The 17,923-nt window shown below is 35.8% G+C and overlaps 2 protein-coding genes across 3 annotated transcripts; one reads left to right on the top strand and one right to left on the bottom strand.

Moving 5' to 3' along the window:
• Positions 1 to 97: 97 nt before the first annotated feature.
• LOC108998779 (bifunctional aspartokinase/homoserine dehydrogenase 1, chloroplastic-like) lies at positions 98 to 8,169 on the bottom strand. The gene is made up of 18 exons (XM_035694851.1): positions 7,928 to 8,169; positions 7,346 to 7,407; positions 6,879 to 7,253; positions 6,293 to 6,381; positions 5,891 to 6,194; positions 5,613 to 5,665; positions 5,321 to 5,535; positions 5,074 to 5,161; positions 4,867 to 4,980; positions 4,368 to 4,466; positions 3,800 to 3,994; positions 3,416 to 3,498; positions 2,717 to 2,942; positions 2,119 to 2,264; positions 1,755 to 1,890; positions 1,202 to 1,285; positions 1,023 to 1,115; positions 98 to 594 (listed from the first exon to the last, which is right to left on the bottom strand). The coding sequence occupies exons 1-18, from the start codon at positions 8,065 to 8,067 to the stop codon at positions 349 to 351; spliced, it is 2,748 nt and encodes a 915-aa protein (XP_035550744.1). The 5' UTR covers positions 8,068 to 8,169; the 3' UTR covers positions 98 to 348.
• A 4,551-nt stretch (positions 8,170 to 12,720) lies between these two features.
• LOC108998863 lies at positions 12,721 to 16,368 on the top strand. Of its 2 annotated transcripts, none has more exons than XM_018975598.2 (2): positions 12,721 to 14,182; positions 16,065 to 16,368. In XM_018975598.2, the coding sequence occupies exons 1-2, from the start codon at positions 13,229 to 13,231 to the stop codon at positions 16,191 to 16,193; spliced, it is 1,083 nt and encodes a 360-aa protein (XP_018831143.1). In that variant the 5' UTR covers positions 12,721 to 13,228; the 3' UTR covers positions 16,194 to 16,368. The 2 variants fall into 2 exon arrangements, with proteins under 2 accessions (XP_018831143.1, XP_018831142.1); XM_018975597.2 differs by having other exon boundaries at positions 12,730 to 14,182; positions 16,062 to 16,362.
• The last annotated feature ends 1,555 nt before the right edge of the window (positions 16,369 to 17,923 follow it).

The following is a 17,923-nucleotide window of genomic DNA, read 5'->3' as shown; positions in this document are numbered from 1 at the left end:
CGTGCCAGAAAAACAAAGTTCACATTTAAAAAATTAAAAAACGTCCGATTAACATGGCATGTCAGCAGAAAGTATATAAAAAAAAGGGCATAAAAAATAAGAAAAAACAGCTGAAACTATTTTCTTAGAAAGTAGAAACTACACTTTCCAATTGGGAAAATGCATCATACGGTTACAACCTATCCGGTCTTAAAGCCGCTTGGTAAATGAACCTACAATTGTAGCAGAACCATACAAACTAACAACTAACTACCACAAGAAGCCCAACAGGCAAAACAAAAAAAAACAAAAATTAAGGCCGGAAGGACAGAGATGCTACAGATGGAACATGGCTTGTAAATGATGGTACTATGATGGGGCACCAAGGTAAGAGGCAAGCCTCAATATATCACTAAATACTCCACCAGCAGTGACTTGGGCCCCGGCACCCGGTCCTCGGACTATTAAAGGCTGGTTTTTGTATCTCGTTGTCGTGAAAGCGATGATGTTATCTGATCCAGAGAGTTGTGCAAAGGGATGATCTTTCTTGTATCTTCGTAGCTCCACTACACCTTTCTTATTAGCCACATCCACAACCCCCACATATCTCAAGACCTTCATACATCACAAGCTTTTCAGAAACAGGGAAAATACCAAACCAGAATTTGGTGAAAAAAAAGAAAAAGAAAAAACACATCAAAATACAGAGTCCCATGTCCTATAAATGACTATGGCCACTATAGCAAATTGCGGAATGAAACCTACTCAAAGAACTCTGGAAACTTGAAGAAAAATTCGCACAACTAATCATGTTAAATTTAAATATCCCTGGCATGCTTCCATATGCTTCCCCACATCACACTAACACAAATACATACTCACCAACACCTCATCACATATGGCACCATTATGCATTTTGAGAGGCTAATTACAGCTATAAATCGTGCTGTCAATTTATCATTTAAAATGGCTGGTTAAATTAGTAAAGTTACACTACAATTTCAAATAGGTTCAAACAAGCATAACGTCTTAGATATACTCACTTCCCCTGCGTCCTCAGCATCCTGTCGGTTGTTAGCCATATCCTGATCGAATTGTGGCAGTTGTTGCATAAATTCCTCAGGTGAAGCACTATCCTGCAGCAATCATAGATATATAGATATTGAAGGTGTATTTATGCCATCAGTAAATCAACTCTATGATCGGCAAAATGAGCTCTTACTCTTAATGGTTCAGGCACAAGGTTTTCAATGGGAATATCCGATAGTTCTAGCTTTAAACCAGACTCCCGAGCAAGGATTATCACCTTCAACATGAAAATAAATGAGATATTTAAGGTTTTTGTGTGGGTTTTTAGTGAACATTATCAAGCAGCCAAAAACAGCATATGTAATCAGCAACCCAGCTTATCCAATCAGCAGCCATAACTTCATATTCACTACAATGTTGACATTCCAGCCACCTGGCTAGAGCTTACCCATGGAAACAGATTGAAATAATAGTTGCAAAAAAGAAAAATGTTAATTTTGAATTGTTATGTAAGCAAAGTGGCTCCACCTGGAACAAAGTCAATTTTTTTATATAAGTAAAAATAACAAAATCAATTTTCTTAGGTATCTCAACACATAATAATCAAACTCTTTTCAAATGGGCTTCAAGAGATTGTAGTGAGATACGCCCCTTTTTAAAATTTGGTAATGAGCGGTGGCAGACAGAATATTATATCATTCCATTCCACTCAATTGCGGCTGACAACAAATTCAGCATGTAAATACCTTTCTAGCAACATCTGTTCCTGATAGATCATCTCTAGGATCTGGTTCGGTGTAACCGGCTTGTTTTGCTTCAGCCACCACCTCACTGAAAGCTCGTTTACCTATAAAGTTGTTGAAGATGTAACTCAAAGTCCCACTGCAATAAAAATAAAAGATAAGTATATGGTACACATGTAAAGATGAAAACTGTCTTTTAAAAATGCATTAGATTTTGGTTTCACTTTTCTTTTCCTTGGCCCAGAGAAGGGTGGGGTATGCTCGATCTTGTTTGTATTGAATCACCACCCTTAAAATACTAAAAGGGAAAAAAAAAGAGAGAGAGAGAGAGAGAGAGAGGAGAAAAATGGGTTTTGCATAACAAAACCTGAAGATGCCTTCTATTTTCAATATTTTGTCCCCCGTTTCGAGGAGACCTCGTAAAGTGCTAATGATTGGAAGACCCGCTCCAACAGTAGCTTCATAGAAGTAATGGGTATAGGATTGCCGTTGAAGAGATCTCAACTTCAAGTACTGGAATGGGAAAGCAAAGATATAATAATACCCAACATGAAAAATTGTAAGTAAATAGATGACATTTGTGATTCTAGTAATTATCATCTTCTCTTTTGTAGTATTAAAAATCCCCATTAGTCACTTGGATTTAGCCTTGTGGTTTCATATCAATTGGAAACTGGTTCTTTACCATGTATGAGGAGATGTGCTGAGCATTTATGGCTGATTCCCTAATGCACACAACTCATAGTTTGCAATTTTTTTTTTTAATTTTGATGATGGGGGAACCACCCCACGGCAAAGCCTTTAGGACTCACCCTTGGAACCTAAACCTCCGGGGAGACTAGCACAGCAACCTATCGCCATGGCCTCCCACTTAAATCACAGTTTGATCCCAAGGGGAATCAAATAGTAGTTTGGAATTATGAGCCTGCTAATCTTGAAAGTCTGACATCAGGTACCAATATTACCTGATCAAGTGGTCCTGAATTTGCCTTTTTGTTGGGGGTGATTACGTGAATTCCTTTCCGCAACCAATCATAATAATGGCTTGCAACACCAGAGTCAGCCGTGCAGTCTACCAAAACAGTATTTGGAATAAAGTGATTTCCATGCACATGTTGAACAAGTTTTTCCAAATTAGTCACTTCTCCATTCTCTATTTGAAGTTCTCTCCATCTTGACAAGTCAATACCCCTACAACCATAGTGATGAAGATTCAAGATTAATCGTCTTAAGATGAGAAATTACTGAATCACTATGATTGATGGAACAAACATAAGGAATCTGGTCAATTACCAAGTCATCATTGCTTTGGTCCAATATAGGCCATCCAACATGATACACTATGTCCGATTGAACAACTTATGTATTATTAGTTTAACTTGAAAGTTGTTTCCTTCAGTCTTTGTATCAGGGTAATGCCATGAGATTGTAGGTGAAAAGAATAGGGATTTCAAGAGAGAGCAAGGCCAAGGAAAACATATGGTGTGATTTTTCATATTATAAGCTGCTTGGGATTAACTTTTCAAAATGGATGACATTTTTGAAGAACTGGAAAAGCAAAGAGGCCATGCTCTGTTCTAAAAACCATTCCAATTTTCAAATTTAAATGATACCAAGATTTTGAAGATAAGAACGTTTAATTTAATTGAAAGCTTTTAACTTACACATCACTCAAAAGCATTGTCCTTGAGCCAGTGATTCCCATAACACGCAGATCAATATTAAATTCTTCCTTGAGGACAGCAGCCTGCATTAACAGAATAAAATAAATAACTGAATAAATAAATATTTAAAACTTTAAAACCCAAACCAGTTAAGAAATGTCAACAACATATACCTTAAGGTACTAGCCAAGAGATAAATAAAGAAAAGAGAAAGCATTATTATGTCAGTAATTGACCCCTAATTAGTGGTGTCAGATGTTTCTGGTGGAATAATTCTGAAGAATCAAGTAACTTGATGTGCAAAATATGACATTGAGGAGGCATGCTAACATATAAGTGAAATATAGTAGGAAAATTGAAAGAAATTTCACCCAAAAAAAGCACCTGATCCCTTAGCTGCTCAAGTAATGTCTGACCAATCAATCCAGGCCCAATAACTCCCATCGCTATGGTGGTTCTTGAAAGATAAAATCTAGAGTGGATAGCTCTTAGGGCCTTTATACAATCTTCTCGCTTGATTACTACAGTAATATTGTACTCAGAACAACCTTGAGCTATAGCACGAACATTAATATTTGCCTGCATTTTTTTACATTAAGAAAGTAGATGTATTTTTGTATAAGTAGATGGATTAAGAAAATAGATGGATAACGGCAAGAGTCATAAGAGAATAGAAATAATCAGCTATAGTACGAACATTAATAAATGCCTGCATTTTAACATTATAGAAATAGATGGAAAATGACAAGAATAATAAGAAAATTCAAATAATGACTATGCCTTGCCACTGATGAGAGCAAGTAAACAAGAAATGAAAAAGAGAAAATCCGAACATTGGAGTGTCCATTAAAATTAAAATTAATTTGACAAAAATAATCAAATTAAAATTTTAAAACAAAAGTTGTTGATCAAGATGATTGTTAACTAATGCAAACATAGATAATATCCTAACCTTTGCCAGTGCATTGAAAAGGCTGGCGCTAACACCAGGAGTACTTGCCATTTTCTGGCCAACAGCTGCCAAAATGCTACAGTTTGGAATAACTGCAATCTGAGCAATGAAATTGAAGAAGAGAAATGGGAACAAAAAAAATTAGAAACAAACACAATAAAAAAAAAATATAAGCATGCATATTATATCAAAGAAATTTAGAAAACATAAAAAACATGGCTTTGAGACTCAATTATAAAAGGGGCCTGCATCGAGAAAGAATTATCCTATGATAGTGAGTCCAACAAGCATGAGAGAGCCAATCACGATATCATAATTAAGATAATGATGTTGATTTCAGTAAATTGAAATAGTACGTTTTTTAAGTTAAATCTCTTGTAATTAAGTCAAGAAGTTCAATAAATCTCTTGTTTTTGAGGCATACTCCTTACGTACCTCAATAATGCCTTTGTTCTTTCCTGATCGATAATAAAACTTATTTTAGTTATGAAAAAAGCACCTGAGAAAGACGCCCAGCATCCAAAGCTTGACGAAATCTAGAATTCAATGCCGCAGCAACTGCTTTTACTTCCTTCTCGGGCACAGCAAAACACACAGAATGCTCGCTACTAGCCTAGGAACCAAATTGATGAGCATCATCAATGTTGTACCATAAAAAAATAATAATAATAAAATTAAATTAAATTAAAAGTGAAGATTAAGGAACCTGAGATATCATAGTAACATTAGCTCCCACATCTTTTACAGCACCAAAAATAGCATTTGCTGTACCTGGAACACCGGCCATTCCAGTTCTGGAAAAAGAAAAAATGAAGAGTTAGAAACATAGAAGGAATGTTACAGATCAGGGTAACAACCAAATGCAATACTTTTTCTTAAGTGTAAATACAATAAATTCATATATACAGAGAAATGGGCAGCAACATTTACAATCACTGGAATCCATGGCTCACCCCTCAACATTTACAAGGGCCAAGTTGTCAATCGTTGCAAATCCTTTGACAAGAGACTCCAAACTTTGGCCCTCTTCTTTGTCATTGACTAAAGAGTGGCAAATCCTTGTTCCAGGAGCAGAGAGGTTGAAAATATTCCTTATTACAATTGGAATGCCATATTGCATCACTGGAATTATGGTACGGGGGTGTAATACATTCGCTCCGAAATATGACTGCACATTTTTTAAAGTTTATGTTAAAAATGTGCATGGAAATTTTTTTGATTTGAGAGATGCATGGTCAAGCTCACCATTTCCCAGGCCTCTTGATAAGACAGCGTCTGCAGAATCACTGCCTCACTAACTGCAGAAAGAGATTATTATCAGCATTGAATTAAACCCACATTAATATTGCTTCAGAGCATCCCAGAAAGGCATGATCCCATTATTAGAATGATTTTCCAACCAGCGCACATCGAGGTAGATCCCTTGAACTAGTTTTTACAACTAATAAAGTCTTCAAGCATATATTCAAATCTAAGGTGATGGGTACTATAGTGTGCAAGCATCAAATGAGGACAGTACAAACCTTTTCTGGGATCTGCAGTGTACACACCATCAACATCTGTCCAAATTGTGACTTGACGAGCCCTAAATAGAGCACCCATGATAGCTGCAGAGAAGTCACTTCCATCCCTCTTCAAGGTAGTAGGGATATTTTTCGGTGTGCTTGCAATGAAACCAGTCGCAATGATAATCTTAGATGGATTTTGGGAATACCATTTCTCAAGTCTTTTCTCAGATTCCACGTAATCAGGATCAACTTGATCAGAACCACTGGGATTTACAATAAGGACTTCCCTGGTATCCATCCATTTGCTGTTCATTCCCTTCTGCAGTAGCCAACACAAAATACAACAGGTATAAAGAAGATAGTTCAACGAGTGACATTTAGCAGATTGTTCAAATGATGAGCAAACTATCTCCAGACCTTTCTAACAGCAGACGACAATATCTGAGCAGACCACAGCTCTCCATGCCCAACAACAAAATCCATAAAAGATTCTGTTGCATGACCGGCTGTAAGGCATGAAGCTTGTGAGTAAATGTCATTTGAGTAAACACTAATTTACCGAAAATCAACAGAAAAATCAGTGAATTCAGTATGAGTATGCATACCGGTCAAAAAAAGAAATCAGATAAGGATATAAAAGGAATCAATCACAAGCAGCAAAAGTCGCAAGCAAACGAGTATTATCAAGTGGTTCTTTAAGCCACCAATTTCAATACTTCCAGACGATAGATAAGAAATAAAAAATAAACAAAGCACTTTAGGAATATCAAGAAACATGCCATGTACAGCCAGAATAGAGATCATGAAACAGGCTATGGTTGTTATCTTTAAGCCAAAGAAAAAAAATATAGTAAATTACTAAAACAATTATGGGCCGGCAAGCCCAGCACCACAATTAAACCTTTTCAGCCACACATGGAAACGCAAGCACAGATATGTGTGGGCACAGCGCATGTGTGCAGTTATATAGCAAGAGAGAGAGAGATAGCGAATAGGCTGATACCTATATATATTGCACGAAGCATCGCTTTAAGGTTTCTGATGTCATTATGCAACCGTGACAAGAAACTATTAAGATCATCCCCGTCTAGTAGGTCAAAAGCAGTTGATCTATGCTTTTCTAAAACAGCATCCAATGCAGACACAAAGGAATCATCTCTTGATTGAGCTTTTTCAATGAGGTCATACATCATATCTGTGACCTTTGACATTGCAGAGACAACCACCAACTTCCTTTCTGAATTGTCCTTAACAATAATATCCGCAACATTCTTAATTCTTTCTGAGCTTCCAACACAGGTACCGCCAAATTTATGAACAGACCATGTGTCACCTTTGGGAAGCTGAAATTTTTCCTCTGTTTCATCCAGTAATACATCTGCCGATAAATAGAAAAAAAAAATAGGATTATGTTCTACAAAATCATAAGCATGTGTTCAAACATAGTGTAACAGGAGACAAATATTGAACCTGTAACTGAAGCAAAGATGCGGGTATTTGATGTCTCTCTTTTCACTCCTTGTGGACTTGCCCTTCACAGCACAAGAATCACACCCTCGCATCATTAGTTCGTCCAATAAAAACTAGGGTCCGATTACATACTTTGATAAAGTGATTGGATGAGGCACAGTAAAATAACAATAAAGAACCACAGCCAATGCATCCAATACCAATGCTTATAGTCAAAATTGAATCAAAGAACCAACAAAACTTTAATACCGTTTGGTCTCGGAGAAAATGCAGGGAAGGAAACCATACCGAAACTCGAGATCTTATAGACATTTCAACATTTGAGAGTTTTCTTTCTCATTTCCTGAAACTTTTTGGAAACGAGTTTTAAAAAACTAGTTCTCTGAAGACATTTATTTCTTCGGCACGCGAGCCCAAGTACTACAGAGGCTAACAAAAAAGAACTAAGTGCCATAAGGAACAGAAAAACGATAGACGGGACTATTTTGAACTATCCGTTCATTCGTCCTTCACTTCCACGCGAAACAAACAGAATGTAAAGCTGGAAAATGATAAATGAAGGTAAAAGAAAAGTGAGTATACCGGCAAATAGCAAAGCGGCGAAGAAGGGGGAATGTGCGGCATTGCGATTGACAGATCTTCTTCTGATTCGCGTCGTGAGGCAATGAGTTCGGAGAGAGAATTAGCGGAGTGTGAAAGATTGCAGCTGAGATCGAAGCCATGGCTGCGTTGCGAGAGAGGGAGAGGGAGAGAGAGGGGCTTTTGTCTGCTGGTGAGCAACTTTAGAGTCTGTATCTGGCGGCCTTTGGTTATGACGATGTTGATGGTTGTGAGTACTTGTGAGTGAAATTGTGAATGACTGAACTTAAGTGGACTTATCATAATTTATTTCTAATTAACTAATATTTTTTTACATAATTTCTCATATACTTTATCAGTAAAGCCAAATTCTAATGTTATTTCTATTTTGTCTTTAACCAAACAAATCAAATTTCACAATCTTAATATATATTATTTATAATTTTTTTCTTAATAAGTAAAACAAGTTTAGACCAACTTAGGTGGATATAAAAATCTCTCAATTTATTTCATTTAATTAATATATTTTTTTTAAAATTTACACATAAAATATAATAATGTCACGTCACTCGATGTAAATAAGTAACACTCAACACTTAGCATAAACAAAAATATTATAACGCTTAGATTAATAATGACTTTGTCACCTAAGTTAGCATACGGATGCAGTGCTCTTGAGTATGAAAATAGGTAAGTGATTTGACGTGATTTTATATTGTATTATAAATTATAAAATTATTTTTATTATAAATTAAATGTAATTTACTTTTAGCTATTTTTCATTTTTCTTCCTAATCGGTATTGTTTTTTAATAGGACATGTCATTTCCTTGCTTCCATCTTATGAAAAGTCATAAGCCGGTTTTAGTTTGCATTCCGCCACGTGCCCTTGCATTCCGTGCTTGAAAAAGGGTTGAGCTAGTTTGCCTATAATAGATTTTGAGAATCTGCCAAAGGAAAACTCTTAACATGTGGGGCGGTGCTATACTTAAAATCACTTTTTTAATCAAAAAAAAAAATTACCATGCAATCTAATGGAGTGGTACAAATGGAAAGGAAAAGTAGTATTTCTCTAACTCAAATATCTACCAAAATGTATCGAAATGTTGACATGGATTGATTTAATGAAATGAATCGTTTTGATTTTACTTGAAAGGGCTGAAGGTTTGGACATGATTTGAAGTTAATACATGATCGCCACAAACTTGTACTCTGAAAAGTTGTATGGGACATCCTTCCTATCAGGGATCAGCTACATAGAATAATCCCGAATCTACAATAAGAACACTGTCCAATATGCAATCAAGCAGAAGAAATATTGCTCCATTCCTTTGTGGAATGCCCTGTAGTTAGAATTTTGTGAAAATATAACATCTGGCCTCTACATCTGGCATCACTCCCCATTACATCCATGCGAGAATGGATAAAGTTGATAATAAATCCAGTTCCCAAACTTGGTTTAACTGAATCAGAACTTCACCCTTTTTAACTCTTTGCAATAATTGTTATGGATTTCATTTAGAGAAAAAAGAATGATATTGTTCACAATGATGCATCCTCAACGTTAGAAAAGGATTCCCTCTAGCTAAATGTTACATATCAAGATTACAAGAAAGCATGGGAACAGAAGACAAAGAATATCCTTAAGGAAAGTTGGATCAAACCTCCGCCTAATCATTGGAGCTTCTCTTTTGACGCAGTGATCCGAGACTCCTTTTCAACCATCTCAGTCATATGTAGAGATTCAGAAGGAAGAATTATAGAGGTATGGACCTTTAAAATCCAAAGCATCAACCCCTCCTTTGCAGAGGTCTCAGCAGCTCTCCTTGCGACACAAATGACAAATCATTTACAAAAAAGTCAGTCAATTCTGGAAAGAGATGTTATAACAAAAGAATCTTCTTCACCTGAGTGGCAATTAGCACCGATATTAGAACACATCTGCAGAAATCTCCATCCCGAGTAAACTGGAGGATCAGGAAAATATACCGATCTAAAAATCAATGTGCACATTGTCTGTAGCGCAATGGGCAGCGACTGAAAATATTTTTGGTCAAATACTCCTTATTAGTATTCCTAATTGTATTTTATATATAGATAGTGGGAATGATCCTCCCTAAACTTTGTAGTAACTCCCTTTCTATTAATATATATAATGAATGCTCGATGAGGAAAAAAAAAAAAGTTTTATCCGCAATGTGCGTGATTCTATACAACTTCATACAAACCAAAACGAATCCAAGTCTACAGTCAAGTTTTGGAGTCAAGACTACGTTTATACAATATATTAAAATTAAAATAAGAGCGTATAATATAGCATAACTTTATTTAAAATGAGAAAAAAATAGATAAATTTAAGTAAATTAGATGTCTTGCCTTGAAATATTGAAATACAGATGCCGAAAGGCAGGAATTGGAAGCATTTCTTATATAACCTTGTGGGAATTGGATTCCTTCATCTAGTTAGTATAAAGTAGCGGTCATTCTAGTCATTTTTTTTAAAGGAAAACAATTTCATTGATGATAAACTTAAATTATACAAGCTAAATCGTCCATAATAGAATTTAAAACCTCCAGGGACCATCCTCTAACCAAGCTTTTTCACCAACACCACTCATTGCCAATTTAGCTGCTATGTGAGCAACTTTATTAGCAGACTTGTCTGCAAAAGATAATTGTCATGCTGGATTGTGGTTCATCAGCTGCTGCAAATCCTCTGTCACTTGACCAAGTCAAGAATTATCTTCATTTCTAGAATTGACAGCATCTACAACAACCTTGGCATCTCCTTCAAAACTCACTTGATTCAATCCCAACTCAATACACAGTTCCATAGCTCTGTAAAGAGTAGAGCTTTCTACTTGAAAAACTGAGGACACATACTCCTTAAATGCTGTCAAACAAGCTTGCAAACCACATTTAGAGTCCCTGATGATAATTCCTATTCTGCCACTAACTTTGTCAAAAGCTACATCAAAATTGACTTTAAAATAAGGCCAATCAGGTGGCATCCATTTCTAAATAGATCCTCTCCCATGACACCCTTCAGCACTATTGCTACTTTTCTTATTGACTTCTTTGAACAAAAAGAGATCAGCCTAAGCCATTGCAACAACTGTAGCATGTTTCTTAAAATGGTTTTGAAAAACAAAAGCATTCCTCCTACCCCATAAGTGATAAAAAAATAACTGAAGCCAATTCAAGGTTTTCCTGATTTAATTTCATAATCATTTATGACCATAACAATTGAAAATTAGGAAAAAGCATTTTCCATTTATGAAAATGCATGTCTCTCCATCCCAAACATCAACTGCTGCAGCACAATCACATAACACATGCACTTATGTCTCCATCTCTCTTTCACATATTGGACAAGGGTTGCTTTCTATAATATTCTTCTTGAAAAGATTACCTTTAGTGAGAAGGATATTATTGAGACATTTCCAGATTAGTCGTTTTATCTTTAGTGGGAAGGTTATTCTAGTCATTTCATATTATGGGAAAGAAGGATAATATTTAATGTACAAATTTTAAATAGAAAAATTTCACACAAACTTTTATAAAAAAATATATATCACCTTAAAAAAGTGTAAAAGAATATTCTATTTTTTTGTAAAAAATTTACATGAATTTATCTATTTTAAACTTGTATATAGTATTACTCTATTTAATGAGAAGATTGGAGGCTTCAGCGAATCAGCATCCACATCACGATCATATTAAAAGCCCTCACATGTGTAAGGTCCCATTCCTCCCAATTAAGATGGAACTGCCCTCAATTAATTGCCTTGCTAAAGTTAACTCTTTCGGAGGCAGAAATTAAAAAGCCTATTTTACATCGATACTTTGTGGGAGAGGGGAAGGTATGCAATAAGTTGGATGACGAGACTTTTGACATTCTCTAACTGTAAAATTAATATTTGTTCTAAAAGTTTAAACTGATAAAAAGAGTTAGACTTTATTATTTATTTTATATATTAACAGTCTTTAACACATGTGGGTCAAACTCTCTTTCAATAGGTGATCCAACACGTGAAATATTTAATTAATTAAGATAGAGTGTAGAGTCAGAGTTAAAACTCAAGACTTATACTATATATAATCACTACTTATCTCAAAGGCTTACACCAATGTGAAGATATATATTTTATTATTTATTTTATATCTTAACACTAAAATCCCTCAAAACATATCATTATAATTATGAAAAGTCTTCTTGCAAGCAAATTCGCGCACCGATGCTGACATGTAAAGTATCTGTTTAATAAATGATGAGAATTAAGGCGAAAATAATTTTTATAAAATAGATGATCTTCTTGTTCTCTCAAAAAAAAATTTCTTTCATTTTTTTTTTAATAAAAAAGTTATATCAGCGTCAAACCGCATGAACTTAGCAACTTTTGCATTATAGGTATTGGAAAATGGTAAACCTACCATAACTCTACAACTGTTTTATCACTCAACTTTAATCGAAGGACAGTTATGAAAAATTAAAATTATTATTGATAGTAGATTATAGTAGATTTTGTTGATTTTTAAGAACGGATTGACGGAAGTACCAACTAACCAACTGCAGAGGAAACTGCCTTCTAACAAAACAGCATATTAATAGTAATGGACTGATTACAAAAACTGCCATCAAACAAAACGGTTAACTGCCATCAAACAAAACGGCACATTAATTGTAAAGAATTGATTACAAAAACTGCAAAATCCCATTCACAAACATCTCTCTTAACTAAATTTGGCTGAAATGAAGTAGCTTTTGTACAGAAGAATATAATCAACACTTGCCGTTGAGTTGGGTGAAGACCAAAGACGAAGAAGGTCGACAAGGTTCAAGAGTTTGGTACTTTGGTATAGGTGCAAAAATAATTTCAACTGGGCAGTCTCCGCAATTTCCGAATAACCACTGTAATCTTATCAAAACCTTTTTGCTTTATCCTTTTGTTCCGCATGCCCTTCAATGCCTTCTCGACTCTCTGTCGAAGAAAGGGCTATCCCAGTCCTTCCCGGGTAAATCTCAACCACTGCCGATCTCACTCTTCCACATCGCGTGTCTCCAGTTGATTGGGCTCCATCCAATCACATCGGCGAATTTATGTCCGACCTTCTCTAAACTGTATTATACTTGGGAAATCCTATAGCGGATCTCTTGTTATTACTCCCTGCTATAGGTGGAGATCCTATGGTGTAAAATCTAGAGAGAAAGTGGAGTCGGCTTCTCATTGTTAGGGTTAAGGGTTAGATTTTTTTTTTTTTTTGTTTCTCCACGTTGATCCTCCTAAACAAACGAACAGAAAAGATGGAAGGCGAGGCTGGCGAGTTTCAAGACTGGGAGGTGCTCCACAACTCGGAGACTGTACTCGTTAACCCTGACGGTGCTGGTCTGATTGATTCGACCGAGTCGGATGAGATTCTGAGGAATTTTGAGGGAATCGAGGGTGACTCGGAGGGCATGATCAGGTCCGATTACTTCTCCCTTGAGAATCAGGAGAGGTATGCCAAGAACGCTTCAGAGGTTGATTCAAGCGAGGTTGAATCGGACAATCCGAGTTGGATTGATCCCGGGTCTGAGACACGATACGCGATTAAAAACTCTGGCGAGTTCTGGTCTGATTCGAGCAGCGATCGTTCCGATGAACGTAAGCTTGGTGATTTCGATGCTAAACATGAACTGGGCTTGGCAGAAACTGCGAAAAGCCAAGTGGGTTTAGAAGGAATTGAAGAAATGAAAGCCAAGAATGAAAACTTGGGTAAGTTGGGCACCGATGAGAGTAAATTTAATAACTTTGATGTGAAACATGAATTGGGTTCAGCGGAAAACATCAAACCCCAACTGGGTTTTGAAGAATTCGGAGAAATTCAAACCCAGGATAAGTATTCTAGCAACTTCTGGTCGGATTCTGGCGGAGAGGCTTTGGTGTCGATAAAATTCGGGGATGATAGTGAGGATAAACGAGACGAGTCGGAGATTTCGGGTGATCTGGGAGGTGGACATAGCTCGATCGAGAACAAAGCTGATGCGGTTGCAGAAATAAAATCGGACGCGAAATTGAGCGGTGAGGGAGAGAGGAGGAGGATAGTTTGGTGGAAGGTTCCTCTTGAGATCTTGAAGTATTATGCTTTTAGAGTTAGCCCCGTCTGGTCCTTCTCCGTGGCGGCAGCAGTGATGGGGTTCGTGTTCTTGGGACGGAGACTGTATAAGATGAAGAGGAAGAGCCAGACCTTGCAGCTGAAGGTCACTGTTGATGATAAGGTCAGTTTTTGCATATATTTGACTCTTTTTTATTGTTATTGTGGTGACTTTTTATCGGCACAAGAAATTGAAGTGCCAACGCTTCGAAATCATTGGAAACTATTCAAGCATCTTTTGGTTGGTTAATTTTCTTGCCACTGAGAGTTCTCGTGTAGTTAGACATCTTAAACCTCTGGTTCTCAATGTCGAACTCTGGGAGAAATTTTATTGGCCGTGATCGACTGGTAGTCTGGGGTGAGAAATAGGCAAAAGTTGAATTGAAGTTGTGGATCAAACAAGCATTCGTGTTGTTTTAAGGATATTTTAAAGCTTAGTTTGTGTACAGATATAGCGGGGCTCTTGATGTTGTTTTATGGATATGATTTAGTTCCTGTTCAGATGTGTAGAGATAGGTTTTCATAATATGGACACTTGACAAGACGATGAGACTTATATCCACGATCCTTGTTTGCCGACTGTGTACCATTATGTCCTTGATGGGGTTTGGGTTTGGCCACTTAAGGGCGGTTCCCACTTTCTAGGACCCTTTCACCTCATCCATTGCCTTTTTTGCGTAGAAAGAAAAAAAGGATGTGTTTTAGTTTTGTAACAAATATATTGGGCTCACTTGCACTCGGGCTGTATAGTTTGGAGCGTAATGTATGTCAGCACCTCCAAAAGAAATGGAGGACTTCATTTAGCGACTCCGCATCGCCCTCTGAATGATCAGAATAAAGTAAACCTTAAAGATAAGTTTCGTAGCCTATTAATTTCTCATTCCCTCTAGTTGGGTGGACACTGGCTGGTCTTTTGTCCAGATCCCTCTAAAAACCATGCATGTAGTCTCCCCATATGCTGCTCATGCCATTCGAGGTGGCCCAACCCAGCATTCATTCGCAAATCCTGTAGTGAAGCCAAGCTGAAGTATTTTGGGCAGAAATTTTTGCACCCTCCTGGCTGGCAAGATTGAGGGAATATATGGATGATTGCGTGGCATATTAGTTGTTTATTATATCACATTCTGCTCTTGAGGAAATCTAGATAGTATGCTAGCATGTTGCTAAACACCATGTGTTATTTTCTCATGAGAAGTTGATTGTGCTGTTGGTGAGACATATGTTAGTTGAGAAGCCTGCTCAGAGTTGTATATCAGGTTTCAGGTACATACTGTTTGCATAAAGGGATTGGGATAGTTAACAAATTCTAGCAAGTCGAGAGTGAAGTTTTATAAGATGGTTATCAGATTGATGACGCCGAATGATACTAGTTTCAATCAATAACATAGAACGATACAACATTTTTGGAATTCAAGGTCCATGGAATCTAGGCTGATAGATGAATGCACAAAATTTTTTTTTTTGGTACGAGAATTTGTTAACATGAACGGGAAGGTGAAATATACCAACTTAGTTTGGGAAAAAAAGATAGTTGTGTTGGAATGAGTTTTCAGCCGGAATACTTCAGACTAGACTCATTTTGGCTATTTGATGTCTGATGTCTGATGCCTGAAGTATGCCTTAAATCTTATTTTCTATGTTTCTGAAGACTCATCTTCCTCTTTACATGTATAAATAAGAAATTATGAATGGTGGAAGCTTTGAGTGGTGGAAATCCAAAAAGAGTAGGTCCCTTCCGGTAATCTTGTGATATATTGATAACTATATTAAAATAAACATCACTGAAGGGAGATATATAATATTTCTTGAATTGGGGACTTGGAGCAAAGCCAGTTGGCAGGATAAGTGCGTTTTAATTTTCTTTAGTGAATTAGTTTCTATTGAGTGGATGTTGCTTCATCTGCTTATATAGCAAATGTGATTTTTTTTCCAAGATAATCTTATGAGATTTAATGGAACGTAGATCGTCAAACTTGCATATTTTACTGTAACAATCTTTGCAGAAGGTGTCGCAGTTCATGACCCGTGCAGCTCGTCTTAATGAAGCCTTTTCTGTGGTGAGGCGGGTCCCCATTATACGACCGTCGCTGCCAGCCGGTGGCGTGACTCCTTGGCCTGTGATGAGTTTGAGATGAACTCTTGTAAAATAGACAGGAAAAGAACCCAGCATCGACCATGATGATACATAAGATTTATATATTGCTATGTATGAAACAATGTGAATCCACTTTCCTTTTATGTAATATCCCTGAAGTTATTTAGACATTCCTGCATCAATTCGAGTACAAGTGCAAGCTACTATTATTTCTTTGGTGCACGCATGTTTCGTTTCCCCGTTTCATGATGCTCAAATTTGCATCCAACTCTTTTGTAAGATGCTGTCAGTGGCTTGTTTGGAGTTGCATGCCAATATCCAACTCAGAATACTGTCATTTATCTCCAACGAGACGTACAATAGAAAAAAGAAAGAAAAAAAAAGCCCGTCCAAAGTTTTATATCTTTGTCGACCCTTTGTTTAGGCAGAAAGGATCCTGTCTTATACATAACTTCCTGTTATGTTTTATCTGGCGGAGAAAATGATAAAATGAATAAGAAAAATTCTATTAATTATCCTCACACTACATATCATATATAATTTTTTAATTTTTTTTTCTTATCAAATATATAGTGTATGAATAATGAGTAAAAGAACTTAATTAATTTATGAATAATAAAGTAAAAAAAATAAATAAATATGACATATAGTGTATAAGAATGATAAGTAACAAAACTCGATTGCCACTTTGGTGTTTAGCTACATTAGAGTTCTTTCATCTGCCAATTGTGTGAGAACTTTGGTCGCAAAAAACAAATAGTGCGCGTGCACACAAACATACATGAGTGGATAGATTTCTAATTGGGTAATGATTTCCTTATATTTCATTTACTATTACTTTACTACAGTCTTTTATTTTTTTTTTTTTTTTCACTTTTTGAATCTGAATTAAAAATCTCTAAATATGACATTGCATAATTTAGATGAAATTAAATTCAATCAACTAACGTATTCGTATAATTTAATTAAAAATAAATTTAATTTTATAAAAATTGACCTTTTGCTCTTTGATTTCTTTTAATAAAATTAAATTTATTTTTAATTAATTTATATGATTACGTTGATTGATTAAATTTATTTTTTTTTAAATTATGCAAGAAGGTCATATTTTAGAATTTTTTAATCTAGATTCAAATAGCAAACGAAAAAAAAAAAAAAAAAACTGAATAATAAAACAGTAATAGGGAGGTGTAAGATATCATTACCCTTTCTAATTTCCAACCTCAACATCTTATTTTTTTTTTTTAAAATAAAAAAGCATGCAAATGGTTGAATGTAGCGTTGGGCAGGCATTTGGTAGCCGTCTTTATTTTTTCTTCTCTTAATCATATCTACAGTGGAGTTATTTCCTTAAATAAAAAACAATCTCACAAACTAATATGATTTCATCTAATCTATTATATCTATTTTATAATAAAAATAATTTTATAATTTAATGAACCACATCAAACTGTTAGTTTACGAGATTATTTTTATATAATTCTTTTATGACTAGAGTATTTTCCATTTTTATATATATCCGAAAACTTAAGATTATTAACTCTATTGAAATATTAAATTCTGTACTCGGCCTCAGGCCCTCAAGTCCAACTGGCTAGCATAAATACAGTAAGAACTCCGATGACTATCATATGCCTATCATAGGAAATTAACAATGAGTCAGAATTATAGTACAACCCGCACCGTGGGGGCAAAGATGGACTAACATTGGGCAGTTTGTTTCCAATACTCATAGCTATCCGCTCGGATTCTTGCTAATTAAATGCAATA

The sequence above is a fragment of the Juglans regia genome, chromosome 10 (assembly GCF_001411555.2).
Source record: "Juglans regia cultivar Chandler chromosome 10, Walnut 2.0, whole genome shotgun sequence".
Lineage (NCBI taxonomy): Eukaryota > Viridiplantae > Streptophyta > Magnoliopsida > Fagales > Juglandaceae > Juglans > Juglans regia.
The sequence above is the reverse complement of the archived record's forward strand: the minus strand, read 5'-3'. Positions and strand labels throughout refer to the sequence as shown.